We start from the raw sequence: 27,836 nt of genomic DNA on the forward strand, positions 1-27,836 counted from the left end.
GCCCTCTGAGGATCTCCATAACCACAAAGGAGGGCCAGAACTCAGGTGGTAGGAGAGAGGAATGTCTGGATTTAGCACAAGGTCATTGGCAACCTTGGCAAGACAGTCTGTTGGCAGTTCTTTTGGGAGCTGGAATGTTAGGGGGTGAGGGGGGAAGCAATCCTCTGAGATGTGACTGTGGAAAGAGCAGAATGTGGAGGTGGTGTAAACGTACTGAGGTAGAAAAAAACTCGATCATTTGTTTTTTCATTTATGACTTGCCTGGTGTATGCAAATGAACACAACATGTGGTCTATCTCTCATGGACTGTGGGTCCAGCAGTGAAGACAGGAAGGACTACCAGGGTGCTGGGTATTTGAAACGTGAAGTGTACAATACCATGAGGATATTGTTCCCTGGGGGTTTCTTTGAGGAGGTGACCTTGAATTTGGGGCTCAATGTATAAATAGGAGTTTGTTGAAGTGAGGAGAGGAGAAAAGGGAAAAACGACAATTCAGGGCAAGGGAAGAATGTGTATGGTTGTCTAGAGGGGGCAAAAAGTGTGTCCGTTGGAGGAGCAGCAGGAACTTAGCAAGCAAATTGAGTGGGAAGAGATGGGACCACAACAGGACAGCAGCAGGATGAGGGCGTGCCTTCAGACTCTCATGGGGAGGAGCCAGCAGAGTAGGGGGAGCTAAATCTACATGAGAGGGAAGGATCCTTGAAGGACTTGAAAAGGTGGAGGGCTGTGGTGTCCAGAATGGATGCATTGTGATAGGGAAGAAACTCACCATCTAACAGAAACAGGAAGAGAGAATGGGTTTTAAAAGGACAGGTGTAGGGCACCTGGGTGGCTCAGTGGGTTAAAGCTTCTGCCTTCAGCTCAGGTCATGATCTCAGGGTCCTGGGATCGAGCCCCACATCGGACTCTCTGCTCAGCGGGGAGCCTGCTTCCTCCTTCTCTCTCTCTCTCTCTGCCTACTTCTGATCTCTGTCAAATAAATAAATAAATAATCTTTAAAAAAAAATAAAAGGACAGGCGTAGCTACAGGTAAGACCTTAGGATGGTGGCAAGAAACTGAGCATCTTGTATGGTGACCTTAATTTTCTTCTTGGGCAGGTTTTTCTCCCCCCCCCTCCCTATTCCCTTTCCTGAAATCTAGCACATTTGGAGGCTGAGAAAACAAAATGGGCCTTTGGTAAATAACTCAAGAGGGAGAAGAGGGAGACATTTTTTCAGCATTACAACACATCAGAGATAGGCTAGCAGGAGGTCAAAATTAGAATTGTGGAAAGTCTATTGTCTTTAAGATAGGTTGTCCTTGGACCTGTCCCTGTGAGGGCTTTTTCCTTCTTCCCTTCCTCCACCCTTGACATCTGAAGACCCAGCTCCATGCAGCAGTTACTCTACATGGAACAGAATGACTGACAAATCCTGTCAGGGGCCAACCCCAAGGAAAGGCATTTTGCTGGGTAGAAAAGGTATTTACTCTGTGGAGCACAGAGGAGTCCACAAGGATGATAGGATGGGCAAGTTGAGCCATGTGTGAGTCCTGGATGTCTAGACGTGATGTGCTATGACCATCACAGGAGCTGAAGGATTAATTTAGTAAGGTAGAGGAGTGATCTCTCATATCGTCACTCTTCTGTGGACCTGACGGTAATTGGAATATATCACTTGAATCCAAAATAAGGTAGAATTACAATGTTATTTGAGATTCATGTCTGTACCGTGACTTGTTAACAATGAGACTGTCCTCTCTCTCTCCCTTGTATCATGGGTGATGCAGTGTTTGGTACCACTTGGTGGTAGGAGGTAAAGCTCTCTACTCAAAGAAGCAGAAACGTGGCAGGATCACGAGTTTGAGGATGGTGGAAAAAGTGTCTAATAATTTCCAAGAGCCAGCAATAGAGCTGACTAAAGAAGGCTTCTTGGGTCAGAGTTTCCATTGGGGACCACAACTTTACAGTGACACCTATGCAATTTCCCTCAGTGAAGGAAAGCCTCATTGTTAGCACGAAGATGATGAGCACAAGGCAGAGAGGTGAGGGTGTCTGGACTGAGGCTCTGCTTGTTGAGTTCCAGAGAATGTCAACGGGATAAGGAAGGTGGGGCTGTTGGCAAGACTGAAGCGAAGGTTCCGGAACACGGAGTCTAAGCAGCACAGGGAAAGACGAAGGGGATGCCGAGGAGGAATAAAGACTGGGGAATGTGTATATATGGAGGTGGTCAAGGATCTGGGGGTCCCCAGAATAAACGGGAGCTAGTGAGATATCTGGAAGGATAGGAGGTCGTGGTTGGTAGTAGGATATTTAAATTTATGATTTGAGAGACGGAGAAGTTCTGAGTAATAAGCAAATTCAGGATGTGGCCTTGGGAGGGCCCGCACTGACCCTTGTCACCACCGGGAACCTCTCCCTGATCCAGCGTTCACAAGGCTTTTCTCTCTCCTTTCAGCCTCTGATGTACCTCCCACCTCAACTACCCCTTTCCCACTTTCTGGTCCAGCAAAGGGAATCACAGCATCTTTTCTTACCTCAGGAGAAATTCATTCCACATGTGTCTGATTCATTTGCGTTTACTGAAAGTCGAAATCTCAGCGTCCAAAACCTCTTTCAACTCCCCCCCCCCCCGCCCTTTCTTAGAAACAGGAAGTTGTGTTTGGCCAAGGACAAACTCTTCCAGTGCCCCTGGGATTTATAAGATGTTTGGAATGAGGAACGGTGAGGTCTGGGGAAGGCTTCTTTATTCTCTCCCTTCCTGGGCAAAGCAAGTATCTGCCAGGGGTAGGCTGGGCAGCTCATGGGGATGGAAGACTAGCCAGAATTTTCCTGTCTCTCCTCACTGAGCCCAAGGCCTGAGGGAAAGTATGTTCTGAGAGACAGGTGGCTTTGAAAACTCCCGAATTTCTCTCTCCCTACACTAGCATCTACAATTGTACATTCCATCTTACCTTTCTCTTCCCAATATTGGGCAGTGTCTATGAGGAGTTTTTTTTAATTGAGTTTTTAAGGGGTGTGGGCTCAGTTTTAAGCAAGGAAGACAAACTACCTCCTGAAGAAGAATAAACCGAGCTGTGAAGGGCTCACGTCTATTGTGATACACCTGGCCAGGTTGTTGGCAAGGGTTAACCTAGAAAGCAGACAGGTACTTGGCAAGGGCTGATGTCGTGCCAGTGAGGCGGGAGAGCATGGAGGTCATGGCCCCAGCACTCTTCTCACTCAGTGCTCCAACACTGAGTCCCCCTTCAGTGTGATATTTTCTCTTGTTTAGAATTTTTTCATGTGTAAGGTCAACATGACCGCAATGTATCACTTTAGTGATTATCTAAATTGAACCAGCAAAAATGTCAGCTTAGGTGAATGACTTCTCTCTCTCTTGCATTCCACATGCAGCTTTCTTGAAGGACCACAGGAAAATACTCTGTGCCAGAAGAGAGCTTTCTCAGACATACTGTCTCACAGCCAAGGGCCACCAAAGGCGAGCAAACCATTTATAGTTCTCAAGGGCAGTATTGCGGCTGCCTCCCTCCCTTCCTCTGCCTTCTGTCCTGGCACCCATGGGCGTGCATGCTTGCGTGGGGAATGCTGGTGAGGACACACGTCTCTTTACTTAGGGGATTCCCTCCCACTCCACACAGAGCAGAGTCAAGGTGAACAAGGATGGGTGTTGGGGATGGTAGCTTAAACTTGCCTAAAATGTTGCCTTCATTGTCTTCCTTGTGCTTACCCTCCCTCAAGTTTTGTTTTGGCTGTATCTTCCGTAATTGAGCTTTAGCTGACAGAAGAGGCACAAGGAAGGGACAAGGTTGTGGCAGCAGAAATCTGGGAAACTAAGGATGATACTACATCTGATTCTCATTGGTGGCCTCTGCATTTCTGTTCACACTCCCAAACCACTCCTCTTTCCCAACTGTGAAGGGGATGGGGCTGCTTCCCCATGGGGCTTGGTGGTCTGAGGCAGAATATGTGGAACAGAAACTGTTGTGGGCTTGGGAGCCTCTTCTCCTACAACCAGGGGAGACTCAGACCCTGCGAGTCCTGGGTTTAAGCAAGGAAGACCAACGGCCTCCTGAGGCAAAATGAACCAAGGCAAGGCAGCAACACTGCCTTACCACTCTACAGACTCAAGAATGCAATGATAACAAAGCCTCCCTCTTTATTTGCCCTGGACCACAAGTTGAAAATATCAGGACAAAGCAAAAACCAACATACTCTTAAGAACTTTTCTATTCTTGTCTTCTTCCTCTTTTCCTTCTTCTTTTATTTATTAATTATTATTATTATTATTTTGGTTGGTTGGGGAGGCTTGGAAAAAATGAAGAGAGCTCTGGAGGAAAGCAAGAAGAGCTACATGTTTCGATGCTTGGAAGGAGGGACAGTCCTTATCATGAGGGCTCACTTGGTTAAAAACCCCAACCTAGTGAACATCATCAGAGTGGCAAGATGGGGGGCCTGGAGCTAGAGGGAAGCGGGTCCCTTCACCCCTGGACTGTGTTCCTGGGAGGGGTGGTTTGCTACAGTGGACTGGGGAACAACAATGTTGCATAGTTTTGTAAATTTACAAATCCCTCTGGCCAGCTACAGGGGAATAAAAGGGCAGAGAGCATACCCCAGGCAAAGATTCATTTTTCTTAAGGATGGAGGAAATGAACTCTGATGCTATGTACCGCGTCTGAAATCTTCCTGGCAGGTGTCGGGAGGAACCAGACGAATGACCGGCGGAGTTACCTGTCAAGTCAGGCCCCTGGGGACTTTAGGGGACGCTGGTACCTGTTTCCATCAGGAACACTAGCTGGAAAACGCAAACTTGCAGCAGAGGAAACGTACTCTTCCCTTCTCTGGGTTAAAAGGGTGGTCGAGGCTGGCCAGGGGGAAACACTGGTGTGGTCTCTCTCTGCAGATCTATTTTCTGAGTCCCTGCACTGCAGCTGTTGAATTTCCAGACACAAACAAGTATGCATTCTGTGAGCCTGGCCGAGCCCACACAACAAGGAAGAGCCAAGCTGGATTCCATTCTGCTTTGCACATCAGCAGCTCTGTCGCCAGCTGAACTCCAGGGCAAATGCTGTGGCTGCTAACGATGCAGCCGGGCGGGATGGTACTGCTGGACCGATACGGGCAGTGCGTGAGGGACACGCTGGGACTCAGTTATTTTGGGGACAATGAGAAATGGAAGGAGATGGGGAGTCGCAGAAATGTACATCAGTCTCGAAAAAAGGTACACAGCAAGGGAAAAGCTGGTTTTACTAGTCATCCCCAACAGGCCTGTGTGTGTGCTTGTTTATGTTTAGGTAAGCCTGGCCTCCCACTCACTAACGAGTCGGCAGACAGGGAAAAGGCAGTCAACTCCATGTTGAAGGCCACGGTGCAGAGTGGGGCACCACACAGAGGTGACCAGCAGCCACCAGCCGAAGGCACTGCTGTAGGGGCTGAAATCCTCTTTGTTTTGTCTCGTGCCCCCAGGGCGAGTCCTCCCAGAGGAGCCCCCTGTTCCTCATTCACCCTAGGGCTCTGTATAGCCTCCTCTCTGCCCAGGTCACCAGTTATTTGAAGAGGTCTTGAGAGAAAGTGAAAGGGAAGGATGAAGGGGTCAAAGTCAATAAAAAAAAAAAAAGGGAAGATGCAAATGTTTATATGTTCCTTCTTTTTCACTAGAATGTGAGTTTTTGATGTCTCCTGTTTTCATCTCATCCATTTGTGACCAACACTGTCTCCCCTATACTAGACCATATGGAAGACTGAGCCAGGAAGAGGGGAGGAGATACAGAGTGGAAGTTGGGATTTGGGGGGCTCTCAGGGAGGTCTTGGGGGCAGGTGAGCAATGCAGTTCTGTGTAGAAAGGACAGAGGGGGCACCCGGGGGTCTCAGTCCGTTAAGCATCCGACTCTTGATCTTGGCTCAGGTCATGATTGTGAGATTGAGCCCTACATCGGTTGCTGCTCTGGGCGTGGGGTCTGTTAAGATTCTCGCTCCCTCTCCCTCTGCTCTTTCCTCTGCCCTCTCCCTCCTCCCCCTGCTCACACACGCACATGTGTAAGCGCATTCTCTCTCAAAAAAGAAAGAAAGAAAGAAAAAGCTGAGTGGGGCCATTGCAAGTGTTGGGGTCAGAAGAGTTGCGAGGTGGGGATAAATTCTGACGTGGAGAGAAGGGGCTGAGGTTGTTGGGATGATGGTGCTTAGAAACATTTCAGCATTCCTCAAGTCCTAGGAGAATCTGGTATCTCTGGCTGGTCATTATATCAAAGGGAGGATGGGGTGTTCGCAGAGTGGATGGGATAGTCTTCCTCGAGAATAATGAGTCCAGAGGCATCTCACTGCCACTGCCACCTCCAAGTCAGACATTTCCCCTAGAGCTGTGGTTCTTAAACCAACAGGCTCCACATTACCATGGAACTTGCTAGAAATGCAGATTCTCAGAAACCCCGCCCCCAGCTCCTTACCCACTGACTCGGAAACTCAATTTTTTTTTTTTGGACTCGGAAACTCTTGGTGTAAGGCCCAGCAATCTGTATTTTAAGAATCCCTATAGATGATTCTAATGCCCACTGGAGTTGGGGAACCACCGGTGTAGATTATAATGAAGAGTTGCCGGAGGGAACCAGATTCAGCAGGAGGGAGGCCTGAGAGCCTGAGGCCAGGTGCCAGCTTCCCTGGGTGTGTTTGAGGTTAGCTGACCGAGTGTTAGCTCCCGTCCTTGGGCTTCGGGTCCTTGGCCCTTTCCAAAGAAACATTGAACCAGCTCATACCATTGCCTTGGCACAAGATCACACTTTAGTTCAGAGACACATTTGCATAAATACTTGAAATGGATCCATGCCTGCAGGTGGAGGCCTGAGAACCCGCGGCTCGCCACAGTCCTGCAGCTCTGCAGCCCCTCCGGCCATGGAGCTGAATGCCGAGGACAGTCACGGTCACTTCTGAAGACCGTTTGGGGGCGCAGCTAGGGCGCTTTGACATTCATCATTATCCTCCCCACTCTGCACTTCTCTTTTACTAAGGTTTTTTCCCCTCTGAGGTAGATTATTTATCGGGGAAACCAAATAGGAAAACTTTTTTTCATTTGACTGTGCTAGTCCTTTGCAAACAGGCTGAGTCTCCTGTTTGGGTCAATAAGCGCATTTTTAACCTTTTAACCTATACCCTCTACCCGAACCCACACTAGGTCCTACCCACCAGATAGTAGACTTTAGGATCTGTCATCTGCATCCTCGTCTCCCCATTAAGAATTCATGCCACATGGAGGGGCTGTGGCAATGACACGCCTGGGTAGACCATGCCACCTCCACAAGTAGGGTCCCTGCAGTGGGTACCCTGGTCTGTGCTCCAGCACCCCGAGTCCATGAGCACGAGACCATCCCCCACCCTGCCCAGGATCACAGCGGGCAGGGCTGGCTTCCACAGGACTTGGCATCCTCAGGTTTCAGAGCTTCACTGCAGGTGGTGGAGGCCTGGCCGCTGGGGTCCAGGCACTCCACGGTCCTCCGCTGCCAGCCGGCTCCACAACTGCTGGAGCACTCAGACCAGTCCCCCAGGACCCACTGAGCGTTGAGCAGGGGCTGGATGACGTTGGTGGTCGCTCTCTCCTTGCTGTTCTGTGTACTGAAGTTCACGTCATTAGGAACGAAGAAGGTATACTTGACTTTGGGGGGAAAGACCTCACCAGGGACAGTCAGGAGCTGCACGGTCAGAGGCTCGGGCAGGGGCCGGAAGCTCTGTAGCCGCTCCAGGGTGGCAATGGAACCGCTGTATTTAAGGATGGTCCCTTTAACCAAGATGTCCTGCTCTATGGCAGAGATGGCCAGGTTCCCGTTAAGCAGGTACTGCCCATCGGCCGTCTTCAGTGCCAGGTAGTTGCCATCGTTCTGGACCCCCGGGTGGCTCCGTTGTTTCACATCAATGTTAGTGGCACCAGCCGGGATGGTCACAATGTCATTGTAGCCATAACTATGATAGGAACAGAAAGACAACCTGAGGACCCAGCCTAGCACCTCAGCAAGTTAGCGTGCTGGTGACTAGGGGGGCAGTCATAGAGGGTTAGCAAAGCATCAAGCAGTTGCCCCAAAGTTCCTCATAACTACAATGGAGACCGACAAGAATGTTTTGCACATTGGGATTTTCAAGGGTTTTTGCTTTGCTTGGTGGCTCTGCTTCAAACGTTCGCACTTTGGATGTGTGAATCTGGATATCAGCACAGAGGAAGACATCCCAGAAGGACTTGCCAAGCTGTCTGGGTGCTGCTGAAGCTGGCAGCTCTTGGCTCAAGTGAGATCTCAATCCTGCTTAGCTCCCCGCAGGGCCATAAACCTTCACTGGGCCCCCTGCATACCCAGAGTTCAAACCCATGCAGAAAAATCTGCTCCACACACCAGTCCCAGAATCCGACAAGAATGGACATCTCTCTCTACCTCTTAGAGCCTATCAGCCCCTAGTATTTGGTTCATAGGGGCCCCAGGTCAGGAGCCAGAGTGAGAAAAGTTGCTTCTAGTTGCCTTCCTCTGTGTTTCAGCTCTACTATAGGACTTTACATGGGATGGAGAAACCTTAGTTTTTATTCTTCTCTTCTGGGGCGAAGTGTTTGGGTTACAAAGGCTGGGAGGAAAGCAAAGAAGATTGAGGACAGGCAGTTGGTTCTCTGCTAGTCTTGCCTTCAGCCCACTCAGGCTAGCTGCTGAATCTAGGGCAGCTTTGAAAGGCTCTGCAGCCCCATATGTCTAACGCCTATGAGAAAGCCGGCTAACAGACCCAGGATCTGAATATCCCACACCACATGCTTCTTTTTTTCTATATCTCTTGAGTTTAACTTTGAGGCCTGCCAAGTTGTCTGCTGTTCTGTTCTCCTAGCCGGACGAGGTGAGAGATGGAAAGAGACCAAGAGGGACGCATAAGTTATGGCCACATAACTTATGCCATGGCCCTTCCTCTCTGGGAATCGTAAGCCATGGCAGGAATTAAGACACCTGGGCTCTGCTCCTGGCTGTCATTAACTATCAGTATGACCTCAGTCATGTGATCTTTTTGTGGCCTTGGTTTCTTCATCTGTAAATTGGGTATAAGAGTACTGGCCACCTGATAGACTTATTTTAGGAATCAAATGAGGCCATAGAAATGAAAGCACTTAAGAAAAAAAGAAGTGAAAGCTCTTCAATATTAGGAATTTCATGAACATATGGCATTAAGGTCCACAATAGCATCCAGAGTTCTCAGATCCATGAAAGCAAGGCCACCAAGATCCCCTTCTTCAGACCCCCTTTTGAATGAACCACCTGCAAAAAGGATGGGACTCACTGGTGTAGGGTGGGGTGTCCTTCCCAAAACAGGCCCAGAAGAGCTGTTTTCTGGCAAGGTCCCAGGTTACTCAGCAGAGCTCTATGGCCAGTTGACTCAGAGCTGACACACCCCTATCCTTAGGGCCTCTGGCTGCCCTGTGCCCCATCCGCTCTATGGGGCAGACCCTGAGCCAAGCGTTCCGCCCATCTCATGACTTATTATGGTGATTCTGAGATAGACGGGACTCCCAGTGCTTTACAGAGAAACTACAGCTCAGGCCCGCATGGGTAGTAAGTAGCTGCCACAATTCACATTAAGGCCAGTGTGATGCTGAAGCCTATTCCATTCTTGTAGAACCTACGCACAGAACTATGGGTGAGACTCACCTGGAGGGGTTGAGGGAACCAGACACCTTCCTGCATGAATTGCCTTTGCCCCCACACACCCCACATTTGTCCAGCTTTCTAGGCGAGTCCACCACGTGGTCACAGCCAGCCTTGACACACTGGCCACGGACACAGATGGCCAGAGTCTCTGGTCCACACAGGGTGCCATCGATCACCTGCAGGAGGGAAATGGAAGGTAACAGAGGGCGTGGTGTGCATAGAGGCAGCCCATAGGTGGGGTCGGAGCAGGGGGCCTTCCTCCTCACCCGTGGTTCTGAGCTCCAGAAAGATTCTCACCTTGGCCTCGAACACTTTGAATTCACTCCTTCCCCGGGCTCGGCAGAACAACTTGCAGCGGTCCCGGGGGGACACCCCTGCATACTTGGGGACCCACTGTAGGAGGTTCCCATCCATGTCAGTGTAATTGTAGGCATTATACTTCTCACACTGCTGCTCCCTGAAGCTTTTCCCTATAAAGAGGAAGACACGGTATGACGTTGACATTCCTTGCTGAAGCCGGGAGGACCCAGCAGCAGAAATGCCAGGATTCAGGGCCCCTTCCTTCCTCCTGGTTTTGATCCAATCCCAGGACATAGGTTCAGTGTCATCTGGGCCCAGCGTTCCTAGACATGTCTGACGTAGGTCCGTGTGGCCTGGGAAGGAGCCTGCAGCCTCAAGCTGGGCTTTCTGTGACAAATATTCTTTCCATTTGGGGAAGATACCAATGCTGTTTTATAGGTGAATACACTTAGGAACAGGGGACAATCAGTAAGCTCGAACAATCCGTGGAGCATATTTTTGGGCCCTGCTAATCATGCTCTGTTTTGACTTCCTTGGTGACTATGAACGTGTGGCCAGAGACTGTCAGATCGACATCTCTAGCTCTGACCTTGCCCCTATTACAGCTCACCTATTGTAATTCCAGATGTCTCTGGGGGACCTCCACAGGTAGCGGTGCAATTACCTCCAGCTCAGAAAAAAGCCCAACCCCAAATGGTTCCTCCATGAACTGGTTTAGTTTTCTTTTGGGGATACTGCCACATTTTGGTGTGAGACGGGCATCTGGTATCCGCTTAACACTTGAGTATCTAGATCGACTATTTCCAACCTGTCCTCATGGTTTCCTGTGAGACCTAGTACCCAACCTCCTCTCCCATCCTGCATCATGCTGCTTCCAGAACAGTCTGTCAGGAGTAAGAAATGTTCCCCACACCCCCCAGATCCTGAAATTAAAGCTGCTCTTACTACTGAGGTTCTCTATCCTAGCTGTATCTCTGCATGGCCTATGGAGACTTTTCAAAACACAGATGGCCCTACCTTCCTCCTGAGAGTCTGATTCAATGCATCTGTGGGGTCCGGGCCTCTGTGTTTCAACAAGCTTCACAGGTGACGTGACGGGACAGCTTGCCCAGAGAACCTCCAGAGACCATTTCAGCTTTCTCAGATCTTTGCTGTGCAGCCTTGAAATGTTAGTGGGCTGCTTGACTCCAGCCGAGTGAATGCTAGCCCTCAGAAGCCTCCCCTCTCTGCGTGGGCATGTGTCCTCCCACACCCAATCACCATCTCCAGCCTCCAGGCCCTGCACAGCCTTGACTCCCTGTGAAGCTTCTGGCTAGCCCAGGCTTTTCCTTGCTCTGGATCCTGCATAGGCAGCGGCCCCAGCCTCAGAGCTTTAGGCTTTAATTGCTTTGTAAAAGGCATATGGATCTCTAAGTAGCCTGCAAGTTCTCTGAGGACAACGAGCATGCTTTGTGCTTTTTTACAAAGTCATTTGCAACATCCATTATAGTTTGAGCCACACCAGAGGCACTAAAAACTACTTATTGATGGAGAGGCTGATCCCAGGGTAACGGAAATCACAACGTCTACCTTGTGCCTTATCTTCATCCCTCCCCTTCGTCTCTCTCTCCCTCTCTCTCTTCACTGCATATGCCAGGCAAACTCTCATGATTCCAGGGCAAAGTTTCTAGAGCCGCATGCCACTGCAGATCCTTCCTGTCTTGCAAAACTGCAAAGCCTACAGATTTCCTCATTAGACACCAACCCAATGTTAGTGTGTCTTTGCACTTGGATGCATCTCTCTTAAAACTCTGCTTGTCTTTTGCTGTCTGCCAATATTTCCTGGAGCTGCACAAAGGGGAGTTGGATGGGATGGTGGGGAAAAACTGCTAATGATTCCCTCTCACCAGTTCTGCTGCTACCCCTGCTGCCTCTGAGTTAATGTGTGTGCTCTCTCTTGGGTACTAGGGGGGTAGGAATGTATGTCAAGGGGAGGTAGAGGCAGTGCTGCTCCCTAGTAAGCTTCCATCAGGCAGTTGCCACGGCCTCAAGGGAAGATGGGCAACTCTTCTCAGCAGGAATGTACATTAGAATCAGATTCAGAAACGCTCCCTCCACCCTGGGCTGAATGTTGGCTGGAAAGACAGTAGAGGTTTGGCTCTGACACTTGCTTTGGAAAACACTTCTATTCTGCACACAGACGAGGGTTCAGATGCCTCCAGAAGGATTATTATCTGAGACGTTAGCCTCTGCAGAGCTCCTCCCAACCCCCTGAATAAGTTTGGTTGGGAATGACATCCTTGATTTCCACATCTTGGAAGATCAGGGCAATCTTTTTCCTTGGCTTTGCTACACTCTCCCAGCACAATGAGAGTTGGGGCCATTAGGGTTTGTCCTAAAACTTGGTGCCTTGCAGGGTCTCTTTATGTCTGGCTCCCAGGAAAGCTCTGCATCCCGGGAGACCCACCCTACTTCCTGTCTGGGGATCTGCTACAGTGACAACAGTAGTGGCTGTCAGGTCTGATTACCGTCAGGGGGGCATTCCTCTGTGTGGCATGACTGATACTTGGCTCTCCGACCCAGGCAGTATCTTCCTCCGTTCTGAGGCTCAGGGTCCTTGCACTCACGGTGTGAAAATTGAACTCCTCCTCCACAGGTCCGGGAGCATTCTCCCCAGGGTCCCCATGGGGCCCAGCCTCCATCCACCACAGCCTGCAACACATAAGGCCACACTGAGTCAGGAGCAGAGGTGGGGAGGCCTCAGCTCTCAGTGTAACAAGGGGCCATGGCCCTGACCTCCTCATCTAGTTATGCTCATCCTGGTGGGTGTTGTTCAGTAAACTGCCTTAGTCATTTTTTAGTGACTATGTGGCTTACTTGGAGATTGGCCTCTTGAACACAGAGGATGTGCTGGACTTGTTCACTGCTAACTCCCCAGTGCCTAAAAACAGGGCCTTGCCATTAGTGAGGAGCTTGGTATTAGTTGTTGAATGAAACAACATTTTATAGGAATAAAGTTGGGTCTAATGCAGCAGTTCTCCATCAGGGCCATTTTTATCCTTTGGGGACATCTGGCAGTGTTTGAAGACACTTTGGTTGTCACAGTTGGGGAGGGCGTATGTTGCTGGCCTTTAGCAGGTAGAGGTTGGGGCACTGCTAAGCATTCAGCAATGAAAGGCCTACCACAAGCCTCCAGTAATGTGCGTCCAACAATGAACATCCAACAGGGAACATCCAACAATGAACATCCAACGGGGAACATCCAACAATGAACATCCAATAGGGAACATCCAACAGGGAACATCCAACAATGAACATCCAATAGGGAACATCCAACAAGGAACTTCCAACAATGAACATCCAACAGGGAACATCCAACAGGGAACATCCAACAAGGAACTTCCAACAAGGAGCATCCAACAATGAGATTCTAACAATGAGATTCCAACAATGAATGCCCAAGAATGAGCATCTGACAATGAACGCCTAACAATGAAGAAGACAGTCTCCTACAACCAGCACATATGTGACCCCAAATGTCTCTAGTGCTGAAGTTGAGAAGTCCTTATTTAAAGGAATAATTGCTGGGAGCTGTTGCTATTGGTCTACCGGCTCCCAGTTCCAATGGTAGGATAATGCCTGGGAAATCATCAGAGTTGCTTCCATCCTTATAATCAACCTATGAGAACAAACCTTTGCCCTTGATTGCTTCCGAGTTTTAGAAAGGGAAATACTTGTAAGAAATGACAAAAGTAATATCTGCTTATATAAAAAATGAAAAATACAGAAAAATATAAAAAAGAAAACTTAAAAAAACCCCACTACCCCAGTAAAACCACTGATGGGATTTTCATCAATAATCTCTCACACTTTTGCTCTGATAATCATAAAGATGTGATGTCTTAATTGTACATAGTTATGATTCTGTCACATGTATAGTGCTCTATGATCTGTTCTTTGCCCTTAAAAATAGACGATAAACATCGTCCCATGATCATTCCATGTCAAACTCTCCCTGAATTGAGCTTGGCTCTGGTGCTGGGGAATGTTGGACAGACCTCCTCCCCTACTCTCAGTAATGTGTGAAGCACGTGCTTTGGGGAGGGAGGGGGTAGAAAGACTCAGTACAGAGAAGAGAAACTCAGTGTCTGGATGGGGAGGATGAGAAGAGGCTGAGAATGGATCTGTGACCGTTGGCCTGGATCAAGCTTAGCCAGAGTGGGGCTTACCTGAGCCAAGCCGGATGCCGAGCCTCAGAGAAAAGGACATGCTGCTGAGGACAGCGCTCTGGAGAGTGAGTGCTCAGGCCACCCTGGTGATTCAGGGCTGGGCCCGGACCAGGCCGTGAAACTCAGCGGATGCTGTCTCATAGGCAGGGCTCAGTGACTCTCAGTAGGAGAAATGTGATCGGCCTCACAGTTTGCAAGTATTAAGAGCAGGGCAAAGAAGCGAATCATTTAAAAAACTCTCACTGATGTTGCCTTGGTTTTTCTTGTTTAAGTTTACTCTGTCCTAGGCCAAGTTGTCTCTGCCTGGCCAGAGACAGCTCTGATTCCCTCTCTCCTCCTGAGTACGGAAGGCTCACAGTTAGTCTCATTCTCCTGACCTCTGAATACGCATGCAGCTCCAACAGGGGTGGGCTAGGAATACTTTTCCCTCAGCTCTTGATTGAATGTTCCTCTTCTGCCATCCCTCTGTCTGTTTCTAATGGAATTCATAATGGACTCCCTTTACTGAATGCCCACAATCGGGTCTTTGTGCCGGAAGGCTTTATGCCTATCTCCTACCCTCATAAACCTTCAAGAAAACTCCAAAACAGTTCCAAAGGGGGAGTTCCCAGAATGCCCTGAGCACAAGCGGCATCGTCCGCCTCGTGAGTCCAGCCTCAAAGGGCTCCTCTTGAGTTTGGCTAAATAAGCTTTGCTTTATTTGTTAAAAGAGGAATGATTTTACTCAGAAGTCATAGTTGCAGCCTGGTCCAAAGTCTCTTCAGTCATGGCTCTCCAGTGTGGTTTCCTCCTGGAAAATAGCCCTCCCTTCTCTTTCCTCCCACACTCCCCAGTGGCCATCCCTCACCTTGGGCCTGTCCACTTCCTCCTCAGGCAGACAGCTGCCATCCCAGCAGAGGTGCCCAGGCCCACAGGGCGTCCCATCCGCCCATGGCAGACTGCCGTTCTTCGTGTGGCAAAGGGGCTCGGCGCCATCCATGTGGCACCAGAGCTGGGCGCAGACGTCCTGTGCTGAGGTGTTGGGGCAGTGGCGGAAACCCAGCCCAAAGATCTGCTTGCACTGCTGGTCCAGCTCATAGAGGGCCCTGCGGCCTGGCAGGTCTGACGGGAGGGGCAGGGCCGAGGTGGGGGCATCCAGGAGACAGTCTCCTGAGAAATGGAGGCAAGCAGAGGAACAAGAATGACGAGCAGGGGTTTCCCACTCTCAGCTCCCCCATGGCCTCCCACGTTACACTTACATCCCTACTGATGGGGTGTAAGGCCTAGCCATCATAGTTTCTTTGACCATAACCTAAAAACGGTCAACACTCAATCATCTAGATGAGCTTATCCAATTTTTGACTATAAGTTAAGTACAATTTTATTAGGATTGAATGTTTTTGGTTATCCAGAGCATTCTACATACATGCAGTGTGCACCTAGAATTGGAACTGTAATACTGGTCTACAGCACGTATAATTGGGGGCGCACATGTGCTCTCAGAAACCATGGCATGCAAAATAAAGCCTAAGGACTGATGTTTGGATAATCAACTAGTTTTGTATCTTAGGTGTCCCTGTCTCCTTTGATGAGAACAACCAAGGGTAAGTTGTGTTTCCACTGCTGTACTGAGTAAGCCGAATGGTTTTAACCCAGCACATCACCCACCTGTACTCCCTACCCTTATTCTCCTACTGACCTGTTCCCTGCCTCTTTGCCATTTCTGAGCTACTGCACAATCTATCTCTCCAGCCCCGATGGTTTCTTTTCTCCTCCGTACAGCATCCTTCTATTCCTTCGAACCTCCAGACAAACCTTCTCAGACTAATTCCACTTGCTCTGGGATTTCATCTAACTTAGCTCAGCATGCTGGCTGCTGGAAGACAGGGCAAGGAAGACTAGGCTTGTGGGGGATGGTTAGCCTGCCAGTGGCACACGAGGCGGGGTGAGGAGCATCTCTCTGATGTCGGTTCTACCCGAATTGTCTCTACTGCTCTGTGAAAGAGCTCAGCCAGAAAGTGCCTAGGTGCCAGTAGCACTCCAGCGATCACCGGGGCAGGCAGGGCAGACCCCAAACACCAGCAGCTGACAAAAAAGAAGCAAAGAGAAGCTGAGGGACACCTACCGTGTCCCCCGTCCAGGAGCTCCGTGAGGTACATGGCACTGCAGGGAGACCAGGGCAGTGTCTTGTTCAGGTGGACGAAGAGGGGCGCCATCATGTGGTGTTTACCCATGGGCCCAAAGAGCCGTGCACAGGGTTTGGAGTCATCATGCGGCATGCTGAGGACATGCCCTGCAGGGGAGAGAAACCCAAAGCCCATCCTAGTCAGTGTCCACTGCCCTCCTGCTCGCCCTGTCCCACCCCAAGGGCTCCCCACATGGCCCAGCACCCCTCTCCCTTTCTCTGACCCCTCTCTCTCCACTGACCAAAGAGGGCGTCTCAGGGGGCAACCAGTCACTAGCTCCTCACAGGGGCGGCCATGTCCTTATTCCTTAAAGATTTTTGGTTTGGGCTTCACTCTGGGCTTTTCTCTTCCAGAAAACCTGGGAACCTTGATATCCCTTTGTTTTCTGCCTCAGCCTGTCCTTGTCCTCAATGAGTCACTCCCTCACACAGCGCTCTTTGCAATTGATTTTCCCAGAATTCTTACCGTTACTGCTTCGCTTGGGCAAAGCGTCACAATTTTACCCGAGCGTTTATTTCATTTCGGCGTTTCCCTGGTGACCCCTGATGATGGTCCAAGACCCTATTTTAATATTATGGCCTCAGCTCAGGGTGAAAATGGAGAAAGCACAGTACCTATTTGCATATAATCACTCTGTCAAAACTCTGAGTGGAACCTGGTCAAGTGTGAGAGCTGCATCTTCCTTAGCCCCTGGGCTGGCCTGGATTTGAAAGAGGCTGTTCCCTTGGACAGAATACAGTCTAGTCAGCTTGGCATGGGAAGTCTTACCGAGCTCGTGGGCCAGGGTGTAGGCTGCCTGGAGCCCCTCATCCTCGATCACAGAGCAGCTCTTGTTGGGGTCGCAGATTGTGCCAATGTCCGCCACACCCAGGGTGTCACACATCCCCTCCTTCCCACAGAAGTTCTGCTTGGTGGAGAGAGTGAGGGTGTGACAACAGACATACAGTAGGAAATCTTCCTATTTCTGCTCTTCCTGAGTTGAAGGAAATCTTTTTTTTAAAGAGAAGGGTAGAGAGAGGGAGGGGGAGGGACAGAAGGCAGGGGAGAGACACAAGGCAGGGGAGAGAGAGCGTCTCAAGCAGACTCCATGCCCAGCACAGAGCCTGACACAGGGCTTGGTTTCACAACCCCATGACCATGACCCGAGCAGAAATCAAGAGCCAGATGTTGAACCGACTGTACCACCCAGGTGCCCCTAAAGGAAAATTTTTAAGCTGAAGGCCCTATTTCTTTGCAAAGGCCACTCATGTGAGGAAGTCTACTTCTTTTTATTCTTCTTCTTCTTCTTCTTTTTAAATTTCTTCTTCTTCTTCTTCTTCTTCTTCTTTTTTAAAGATTTTATTTATTTCTTTGACAGACAGAGATCACAAGTAGGCAGAGAGGCAGGCAGAGACAGAGAGAAGCAGGCTCCCCGCTGAGCAAAGAACCCAATTCGGAACTCCATCCCAGGACCCTGAGATCATGACCTGAGCCGACGGCAGAGGCTTAACCCACTGAGCCACCCAGGCACCCTCTATTTCTTTTTCTACTTTGGTGCGTCCTACGGCTGGCTGGCTGCAACTTTGTGTCCTAGAGTTGGTGTGTCCTAGGGCTGGCTTGGTCTGGGAGTCAGGATAGCATAGTTCTGAAGAGTACTGACCCTGCAGCAAGACTGCCTAGGCCTGACTATATGGGTGCCACCACTGTGGGGGTGGGGGCAATCTGTGCCTCAGTTTCCTCCGTTGTAAAATGGGCCTGTGTGGGCTTGTTGTGAGGACTGAAGGCATCAACAGGGCTTGGCACATGTTATTAGATTTTCCAGCCTTCAGGAAGCTATCTGTTTCAATTGCACAGCTAGGAGGACAAGCCTCCTTGTTTGGAGAAATCTCGAGGGTGACCCCAGTTTCTTGCCTCTGTGTTTAACAATCATTGTGGTGGACCTCCTCTCTTCATTCCAACTCCAGATTTTTGCCTGGGCAGTTTGAGCCCATTTCCTCTTGCTATGACCTCAGCAGACAGCTGGTCACAAACTTTTGGAAAAGAGCCCTTACGAGATTCCTCTCCTTCCCTTGCAAATACCTCACACTTGTCCTCATGACCTCCCCCTCATCATTCCACACACGAGGCTCCTGGCGTCCAGCTGGGGCCAGCAGGGAGACATTTCCCATGTTTGGGCAGGCCCTGTGGTCCTCCCTTTGATCCGCCCATCCCGCCTCCCTTCCTGCCTGGGCTCTCTGGAGCCAGCCCACGGACCTGTCTGGTGAGCAGAATGGCCGTGTCGAAGTGTTCTGGGTGCCGGTCACTGGGCTGGTTGAAACGCCGCTGCCAGCTGCAGAAGTTGCGCAGGGTGAGCCCCCCATTGTCAGACACTTCCGGGCCCCACTTTTCATCCTCCACAATCAGCACTTTTACCACCATGAGGTGGATGGCGTTTTTAATGCTGGGGTGCTTGTAGATACGGGCTGCCACGGACATCAGCGTCAGGATGTGGTTCTGTTGGAGAAGAGGGAGCAGGGGGAGGGAAGGGTTCAATCTCCCAGCCCATGGCCTTCTGCCTGCTGCCACCACCCCTCAGTGTGCCAGGCTCTGTGCTGGGCACTGGATATACGCCACTTGCAGAAGACTCACAAAATCCCAGAGGTCCTGGCCTGATTTCTTTTCATTTTACATATAAGAAAATTGGAGGCTCAGTGAGTGGCCCAAGATCACAGAGCTAATAGTGCAAGGCCAACATCGGAACCCAGATGGCTGGGCTCCAAAGCCTGTGCCTTTAATGTCTCGACCAGCCACATGTGGCTGTGTAAAACGGAGTTAGTTAAAATTCAATAAAATTAAAATTACAGTGCCTCCACCACACTGGCCACGTTTCAAGTACATCAGTAGCCACCTATAGGTCAAGGCTTCTGTATTAAACTGAGCAGACAGGACATTTCTAGCATCACCAGAAGGTCCCATAGGACTGTACTCATTATTCTGCTTTAACTTGAACACCCAGCGCCTCCCTGCCAAGCATCCCCATCCCCTCTCTGTTCTCAGCCCAGAAGCAATTACTGGAGTGTTCAGGGTTACTAGGATGTGTCCCTTAGAAGCCAGTGGAGCCTCTTCCTGGTGCCTGCTGGGGAAACTTCTCCTCTTCAGGATGAGCCCTGTTAACCTGAAATCGTTCCAACAGGCACCACTCACGGCGAGCCTGCCCCCGTCACCAGACCCACACCTCATTAAATGGGCACGCTCACTCTGTGAAGTAGGCATTATCATCCCGGTTTTATAAATGAGGGAGTAGAGAGGTTCACATGAGTTAAATAAGCTGTCTAAGGTCACACAGCTCTGAAAGCCAGGACACCAGCCCAGGCACGTCTGTCTCTGAGGCCTACACTCTTCAAATGAACTTTCCCAGTGCTTGACTGCTGGGTTTCTGGACAACCACGAAAGGTTTCTTCCTTTCTGCCAGGGGCTTGAGAGGAGGCAGTGGGCCTAATGAGAGCCAGGCGCTGAGGATCACACCTGCTTCCAGTTTTGCCCAGGCCAGCTGAAGGAGTTCACATCATTGCTTGGCCTCTGTCCTATCCTTGGCCTGCCAACTGCTCCCAAGGCTTTGGAGGCGGCCAGATGGAGCTCACTCTCCTGCCTCAGGGACCTCGAGAAGTGAGTCCTCTTGGATTGTTTTGCAGAAGAGAAAGGGGCAGAGGCACGCATGCCTTCAGCCGGGAGTGTGGCCAACCGAGCTGCCATTCATTTGCCGTGCTCCCCGTTCCCTAGGGCACCATCTCCCGCAAGCCTTTCTTTTTTCCCTTCTGTGGTCTGGAAGGTAGGAGTGGAAGGAGGGGCAAAGAGGGTGAAAGGCTAAAGAGGGACACTCCGTCGGTTGAGGCCACGTGTGGGAGTTCCAGACGAATCCTATTATTTGTGAATGGGATCTGTCTGTTCACCTCACGGGCAACAAGCCAGGTATTTTGTAAGCCCTACAAACAGGGGTTGGCAGGTTTCTTAGCGTGTCAAGCACTCTCGCTATGTTTAGGCTGATGTAAACATCTTATCAGCAAAGCTGAAACTTGGCGCTTGCTCCTGGAGCTGGATTCCTGAGGGAGAAAAGCAATCACATCATTATGCAACTGGGGGTGAGGGCTGAGGAGTGGGAGCTTGCTGAGGCTGCTTCCTGGCCAGGCCTTTGCTGTTCCCAGGGGGCAGACAGAGTCTCCTGCTCTCTTGCCCCAGGAGAGGTTGAGTCTGATGGGCCAGGGACCAAGACCTGAAATTTCTTCAGAGCTAGCCTGCAACTCTCCGCACAAGATCTCTTCACTTTGAGTCTCAGTTTCACAGTCTCAGAATTGGGGAGATGATGTTTTACCAAGAAGATGTTAACACAAGAGCATCAGTCCTGTAAGGTTTGGGTTTAAGAGGGCTCAGCGTTCTCAAGTGACCAGATCAGACTGAGGTTCTGGGGCAACGTGGCTGAGTGGGGACCATGCACCCCAGTGCCACAAAGGGTGTCAATTTTTGCGCAAAGGAAGAGGTGGGGCATCAGGGGAGGCTTCCCGACACTCAGAATTTCAGGGAGTCCTCTCTGCAGGTCAGGTAGCTCAGAGCATCCTCTAGACACTAAATAACTATCAGGTGAGTGGGCTTCAGAGCCATTTCCCGTCAAGGAAGTGGGTTAGAGTTGGGAGCATTTGGATGTCCTCTGGGTGCTATTTCAGAAGACAATTTTCATTGCAAGAAAACTGCAAGGACTACACAGTCCCAGTGTTTCTGTTAAAATCCCCAATCCTGGTTCTACTTACCTCCCCTTTTGTCTTGCCTCACTGAGATTTTGGAGGTGGGAGGTACTACCATCCCCACTGTTAGCTCCTCTGGGAAACCATGGCAGGGATGCCTGATATTTGCAGAGCATCTTATAGATCCCTAGGGGAAGGACACGGTCGGGGCAGTAGCTGAGGGTCTGTGAGCCTCTGAGTCTTGGCCAGTACCCTGGGCCAAAAGGCTAAGCCTGACTTAGAGTTCCATGGAGAGAGGGCTCAGGAGCCAGTCAAGAAGAAGGTCAGATGGCTCACTCTACCACCTAGTGCCTATTTGTACTTCTTTGTGCACCATTGAAGTGTGGGCTGCTTGCTGAAGAATGTGAATGAGATGGCACCCCTAGTGGACTGGGGGAACAAGATGGCACCCACCATGGCAGACAGCCTCCAAGAACCATCTCAGGCAGGTGGGAGCCCATGACCAACCTGGCCAGGGGTGGTCAAACAACCCTGCTCTTGAATGACTTGGGGACCTCAGGCTCCTGATTCTCATTAGGAAAAGGCATGATATTATTTTAGGCAGTGTCCTTCTTCATTGGTGCCCCTACAACCTGAAGAGAAAGAAATGGCCTAGGCAGCTGGGCTGGGTCACAGCCTCTTTGATTCTTTGTGATACAACTCAGGACATTCCTCCCCCAGAGCTCCCATGGCAGCCAAAGCCAACTGCTGTGGGAGTCTAGAAGTCTGGGCCTGGGCCAAATGCATTTCCAGCAGCTCCTGTACTCAGAGGGTCATCCCTATGCTTTGCTAATTTGCTCTTCATACCGTGGTTCTGTCACTGCTTCTTGCAGCACTCCTGGGAGAGGCAAGGAGAGGAAGAGCAGCATCATGGAAACTCTCTGACCTCAGCCACTGGTGCCCTACTTTTCCTACTGGGGGGTCTCTCTGGGGCCCAAGACTGCTGAGGAGGTGGTGGAGAAGCAAAGAAGAGTAAAGAGGCAGTTGGAGAAAAGAGAGGGTCCTGCACTGATGTCCTTCATCTCTCCTCGTTCTCAAAACAGCAGGGGGCAATGTCACCTCTCCAAAACCACACACACTTAGCACAAGGGGTTAAGCTTAAACACTCTGAGCAGAGCAAGCTGAAAAGGAAGGCCTCCCTGCCGTGTGGGACAGCAGAGCTGACGTGGCAGTGGATTGACTGTGAAGGCACATCCTACCCTGATAAATCACCAAAGGCAACTTCAGTATTAGCTATGCTTTGTTGAGCACCTACTATGTGCCAGGCACTGGGTCATGTGCTTTCCGTGTTTTATTGTATCCTCCAGGCAATGCTGGGACATTGGTATAACTGTTCCTATTTTTCTGGGGAGGAAAACAAGGTCCAGAGAAATTGGTAACTTGTTCAGGGACACTCAGCTATATCGATGATCCTTCAAAGTATATGTTCTTCATCACCCCACTGACTGCCTCCTCTCCTCGCTGCTACAAGGACAGCCACAGCATAGCCAAAACAAACCCAAAGCATGCCAGCAAGCAAGCCTACCCCTGGCATTGTCTATACCTGCAGAGGCAGAAGTGGTCAATCAAAGACCTTTGAATATTAAGGCACTTTCTTTGGGAAAGACTTCCTATTGTTACTCATTCTGACTGGAGCAGACAAAAGAGACGTAAAAGACTTGTTCGCTTGCTAGGAGGGGAACACAGTTCACACATGGACATGTCTCTCCCCCTTGAAGATGTAGGTAGCTACAGAGCAATTGAGGCACGTGTCTGCTTCGGTTATTTTCCAAACCAGGATGCTTTTGCGAGTGAAGACGATGCTATTAATAATCATGCCAGAAGAGGCCTAAATGGGGACTGTGCTGGGATCTGTGATCATTTTAGTATTAGGGCTTGTGGAAGACATTTTTCCAGAGGTTATGGGTAAGGGGAGAAGGAATGGCTGGGATTTAACCCTCTTCTGAAATCACTTACGGGTAGCCTGACATCTTGGGAAAACTATGGTTTCCTCTGGGGATGAGGAGTCCCCCTCCCTGGACCCTCTCTGCTCAGCAGAGAATGTAGAGCTCAGCTGGCCAGTGATACACTGGCCGGTCAGAGTTCTAGTCTGAGCGTGAGGCGCGGCTCTGCCCACCACACACTGCTTTCCGCGGGACACGTTTGTCCAGGCAACAATCAGCGGCAGCCGGATGCAGACAGAGTTAATGGCGTCTTCTGAGGTGGTCCCTCTTTCAGAAAGCCCCCTTTGTCTGAGCTCATTAACTCTGAAACCAGATAAGAAGGTGGGTGGCAGGGGCCCCTTCTGTCAAGGGATTAAGTGAACTCAAGTGTGCAGAGTTCTGGAAAACTTCATTGTTGCTTCATAGTGTGACCAGCCCAGAGCATGGCTAATTCTTTCTGTTGGCCTTGAAGGTGGTTTCTTCCCAGGATAGGGCCTCCCACTTTGGCTGGGCATCTTTGGACTGCTGGATTCTGCGACCCATTCCCACAATACAGACAAGTGTAGGGGGTAAGCTGAGCCACAGTCACAGGCCCTCCTTCGGCTAAAGAAACTTCACGGTACAATAATAAAGAACACTGCCCCCAGATTCAGGAGACTGGGGTCATGACCCAGCCCTGCCGCTTACCAGCTGTGTGACTTTGAGAAAGTCACAGATTCCCTGTCAGCTCTACCTTCCTCCTCTGCCTCTCTCAGAGGTATTTCTGCTGAGGTGATGCATGCAAACCATTGTACAAACTGAATGTTCTCAGAGAATGGCTTCCCCACCGAGTGATGAACTTTCTAGAAGACTCATCATGAAGTATCCTCACTGATGCTTGCATTAATCCTGATGACCTGGATCTGGCTTCACAGATGAGGAAATGCACCCTCCAGGGGGTAAATTCTCTTCATCCTTACCGTATACCTCAAGTTGCTAAGACATCCCCATACTGCCTTCCATCCGCGTCAATGAAGTCTCCAGGAGACTCCCTGAAGAATAAAGAACTGGATTCTATTTCAGGGAGATGGGTCTGGGCAGGAAAGGTCTTGGGGAACTAGAACTTGACATTCATTCTTGTTTTGACTGAGCTCATGGACCTGTTAAGGAAGGTCAAGGGACTGAGCTAAGAAGTTCAAGTCTATTCTGTGGCATCTCCAGAGCAGGTGAGCAGTCAAAGCAAAGGGGTCAGTGGGAGGTCATAGGAGCAGCCGTCCCTCAGCCTCTGCCCCATCCCAGCTTGGTGACAGCAAGGGTGTAAATGGGCTGTGACATAATGAGACCAAGGCGGGGGTGATGGAGCTGGTCCAGTCGAAAGCACTTTTCCTTTGGGTGTAAGACCCAGAAGTTTGTACTCTAGGGAAAGGACCTCAGCCTACACAGGGGCCTGATGTGCTCTTCTGACCTGCGTAGGCTGGCTGGGTGCAAGGTGTGGGTCTGTGAATGGCCCAGAAATGGTGTATGTGGAGGGGGAGGGGATGGGATAAGCATGCCCCTGTCATCCAGCCAGAAATCTGGGCGCGCTCCTGGGTGTCTATGTGAAAAGAACCTGGGGAAGACCCAGCCCAGCCAAATACATCCTTGAGGTAAATACTCAGTATCTTAAATTACTAGGTGATGGTGGGCTGAGACAGCTAGACAGTAGGAAAGCACTAGAGAAAACATTTTGGCTCTGAAGTCTGAAAAGTCATTACATTTTCTGATGCTTCTTTGTGTTCTTGTCGTATTTCCTATCTCCTGGTTCTTAGGCCGAAGTCAGAACCTGGTTCCTGCATAGGGACGGACTCAAGCATCTCAGCTCTGGGTTTGCAATGGCCTCTTTCTGGTAGAGCCGCCTAGTAGCCAGATGTGGTCGTCCTAACCTGTAATGGGAGAAGCCCTGCTTGCCACCCTCTTGAGGACTTGCTTGGGGAAAAGGAGTCAGAGGAGTCAGCTGGTGCCTCCCCCCGCTCTCAGGGTAGTCAGGGAAGCGGATATTCAATCCTCATAGTCTGGAAGCCCATTGGGAAGACTGCACTGATGGCTCAAAGCTGCCTTAACGGTGCTCTGGGAGAAGTGACTCCTACAACAGTGTGCAAAGGGGCCTGCTCCTGCAGGAGCCAGGGAAGCAGCCCATGGACCTCTCACCCCCAGCTCTTCCCAGCCTTCCATCTAGATGCATTTCCCAGGGATTGCAGATGGATAAAGACGGCATGCATCATCTAGATTGTTCTGTACCGCTGATGCAGAAGCACTCATACCCCCCAACAGTCAGGCATAGGCTGAACCTAGAAGAGGGCTACTGGCCAAAATTGCCATTACAGAAAAGGCATTAACTGAGCTGCAGCAATGGCCAGGAACCCTGTGGCAAGCATCTCTGACCTCTGGGCAGATCAGGTGTTCTCTACCTAGCACACCTCTGGTTTTGTGCTCCCCAGGGGAAGAGAAAGCACAACTCTCTCCCGGAACTCTTGTACTTCACCAGGTTCTTGGGGAAGGAGTTGGGACATGGGCTGACATAGACTTCTCCTGCCAAGGCTGCACCCCTCTGAGTCTAGTTAGACATGGTTTGGCTACAGGAGTTGTCCTCTGAATTCAGTTTTCCTGCCCAAGCTCAGGAGAAAGCTGTGTCTGGGCTGAGAGCCGCTGGGGTGGACCAAGGAACATTAACTGAAAGAGCTCATATCCCCACTCCCTCTCCCCTCCCTTTTCCACTGAAGCTTCAGTTTCCCAGGCTGAGCCCCCAGGCAGAAATTCTGCTCCCCTCCCTTTTTTGTGCTGATGCGGGCACTGCCAAGTTCGGGCCAGGGCCGAGTGCCAGGTTGGCAAGGTAGTCCATGCTCCTAGATCAGAACCAGCTGGGCACACAGAAGTTGGGCAGCCCCTTTCCAGGTTCAACTCCCTCCAAACAATATCTTTTACTTATGGCAACCTCAGTTCTGTCTGCAAAGGGAATGAAATAGACCCATCTTTCCGTCCCAGCTGACTATCCTTGGGAACCTCTCAGGTCTGGACACAGTGGAGGGCTGAGAAATGGAGGGTGGGGTGGATGCTCTTCCCAAATGTTCAGTTATCATCTCTGTTGGGAGAGGCAGGTGCCTGGGGGAGGGGGCGCGCTTTAAAACCCACTTTAGTTCAGTTTGCCAAGTGCTGAAGGAGATTCAGGATGCGAGGGGTGAAGGTGGGCAGCAAAGGAGGAAGCACCAGGACCTCCACTCTAAACTGCAAGGGCCGCGGGGCGGGGTCTGGAGGTGGCCCAAGTGTCAGAGGTTAAGAAAAGAGTTTTTGCACTTTCTCAGGAAAGAACCTTGTTGGGGTCAGTCTTGGGAGGATGAGGAACTGTAAAGAGATGATTTGGGAGGCTCTAGGAGGTGGCTGGGGGCCTCCAGGCAAAGTGAGTCAGTCCTACCTGTAGGTCGGCTCCATAGAAGGCAGCCATGGACGCATCGGCCACCAGCAGCGTTTCCACGAAGCGAGCCTCAGACACAAACCGCTTGGTCCTACTCGTGGCCCCCAGGGGTGGTGGCAGCTCGCTGGCGCCTTCTGCCTCCTCTTCTTTGCCCCCTTCCTCCTCCTCCTCCATTTCCTCCTCCTCCTCCACCTCTTCGCTCTCCCGCTCCTCGTCTCCTCTCTCCTGCCTCTGATCCTCTCCCTTCACCTCCCACTCAGGTCCTCCGGGGAGGGGGTGGGCTTCAGAGGCGGCGAGCCCGGGGGTCTCACGGCGCGCCCCATGCCCCCAGCGCTGCAGGCGGTGCGGCTGGCGCAGGGAGCCCCCTGAGCCCTGCGGCTGGATGGTGAACTCCTCGCCGTCCAGCAGGAAGGAGCCGCTCAGCCCGCGGCACAGGCTGACGGCCGCCAGCGACTCGGGCTCCCCATTCACCGTGCCAGAGAAGAAGCAGTCGCGCAGCTCCTGCTCGCCCCCGGCCGCTGGGCCGGAGCCCCCGAGGCGCTCGATCTTGAACTCGGGCGCCAGGAAGCTGGCGTCGGGCTCCAGGCGCAGCACGAAGCCCTTGCCGAAGGCGGACAGGTGGAACGCGAGCTCGCCCGCGCTGCCCGGCAACCGCGTGGGCTCCACCAGCTCCGAGGCCTGCCCCCGGGCGCCGGGCCGGGCCGGGGCGCCGCGGACGAGCGGCGGCGGCGGCGGCAGCAGCAAGAGCAGCAGCAGCGGCAGGAGCGGCGGCCACCGAGGGGCGGCGCGGGGCATGGGGGCTCCGGCTGCGGCGCGGGAGAGGGAAGAAGGCGGCCCGGCGCGGGCAGGTGTTGGCTGCGCGAGCGCAGCCCGGCCGCTCTCTCCAGGAAAAAGCAAATCAATCAGCTCGCTGGCCGACTCTGCTCGTGGGGGCCTGGCGACGGCGGCGACAGCGACAGCGGCGGTCCCCGAGCGGCCCCTCTGGCTGGCGCAGGCCGCTCCTCCTGCGCCCGCCCGCCCGCCGAGCCGAGCGCGAGCAACTGGCGCCCCGGCCCGCGTGCGCCGGTCCTCCGCCCCTGTCCCGCGCGCAATCCGCGCGCAGCCGCCTCCTGCCTCCTCTCCACCCCGGGAAGCACCGAGTGGGCTGCCGAGCCCTTCGTATTTATACTTCCTTCCCGGCTTTGACATAAGAGGTTTATTTTTGATCTCTCACTATTCCCGTTTCCCCTCCCCTGGGATCAGAGAGAGAAACTGAAAAGAGGGAGCGAGAGAGGAGAGAAAAAAATTTTGGATGAAATGTAAAACCAATCAGGAGTCAGCAAGACTCGTTCCCCCCACCCCCCTCCGCAAGTGTCAACTCCAACTTTTTTCCCCTTCCCTTTACGCGGTCCCACATTAACTCCTCCAATGCTGGACTGGCTCTTCAGGCAGAGTCCTTTGGGAGGT

At 51.4% G+C, this 27,836-nt stretch overlaps 1 protein-coding gene across 1 annotated transcript; it reads right to left on the reverse strand.

The window, feature by feature from the left end:
* Positions 1 to 6,730: 6,730 nt before the first annotated feature.
* ADAMTS8 (ADAM metallopeptidase with thrombospondin type 1 motif 8) lies at positions 6,731 to 27,634 on the reverse strand. Its single transcript, XM_059185134.1, has 9 exons — positions 26,391 to 27,634; positions 18,541 to 18,780; positions 17,077 to 17,212; positions 16,248 to 16,415; positions 14,991 to 15,292; positions 12,443 to 12,626; positions 9,933 to 10,105; positions 9,636 to 9,811; positions 6,731 to 7,926 (listed from the first exon to the last, which is right to left on the reverse strand). Exons 1-9 carry the CDS (start codon positions 27,576 to 27,578, stop codon positions 7,356 to 7,358), a joined length of 3,138 nt encoding a protein of 1,045 aa, XP_059041117.1. The 5' UTR covers positions 27,579 to 27,634; the 3' UTR covers positions 6,731 to 7,355.
* Between the last annotated feature and the right edge of the window lie 202 nt (positions 27,635 to 27,836).

Source organism: Mustela lutreola, chromosome 1, assembly GCF_030435805.1.
Source record: "Mustela lutreola isolate mMusLut2 chromosome 1, mMusLut2.pri, whole genome shotgun sequence".
Lineage (NCBI taxonomy): Eukaryota > Metazoa > Chordata > Mammalia > Carnivora > Mustelidae > Mustela > Mustela lutreola.

Excerpts from the sequence above, each read along its gene's own strand:
- ADAMTS8 (XM_059185134.1), bottom strand. The coding sequence starts at position 27,578 with ATGTCAAAGCCGGGAAGGAAGTATAAATACGAAGGGCTCGGCAGCCCA. Across the intron at positions 10,106-12,442 it reads AGAGGAATGCCCCCCTGACG|GGAAAAGCTTCAGGGAGCAG; the intron begins GTAATCAGACCT and ends TCCTCTTTATAG. Across the intron at positions 7,927-9,635 it reads GGTTCCCTCAACCCCTCCAG|TTATGGCTACAATGACATTG; the intron begins GTGAGTCTCACC and ends TTCCTATCATAG.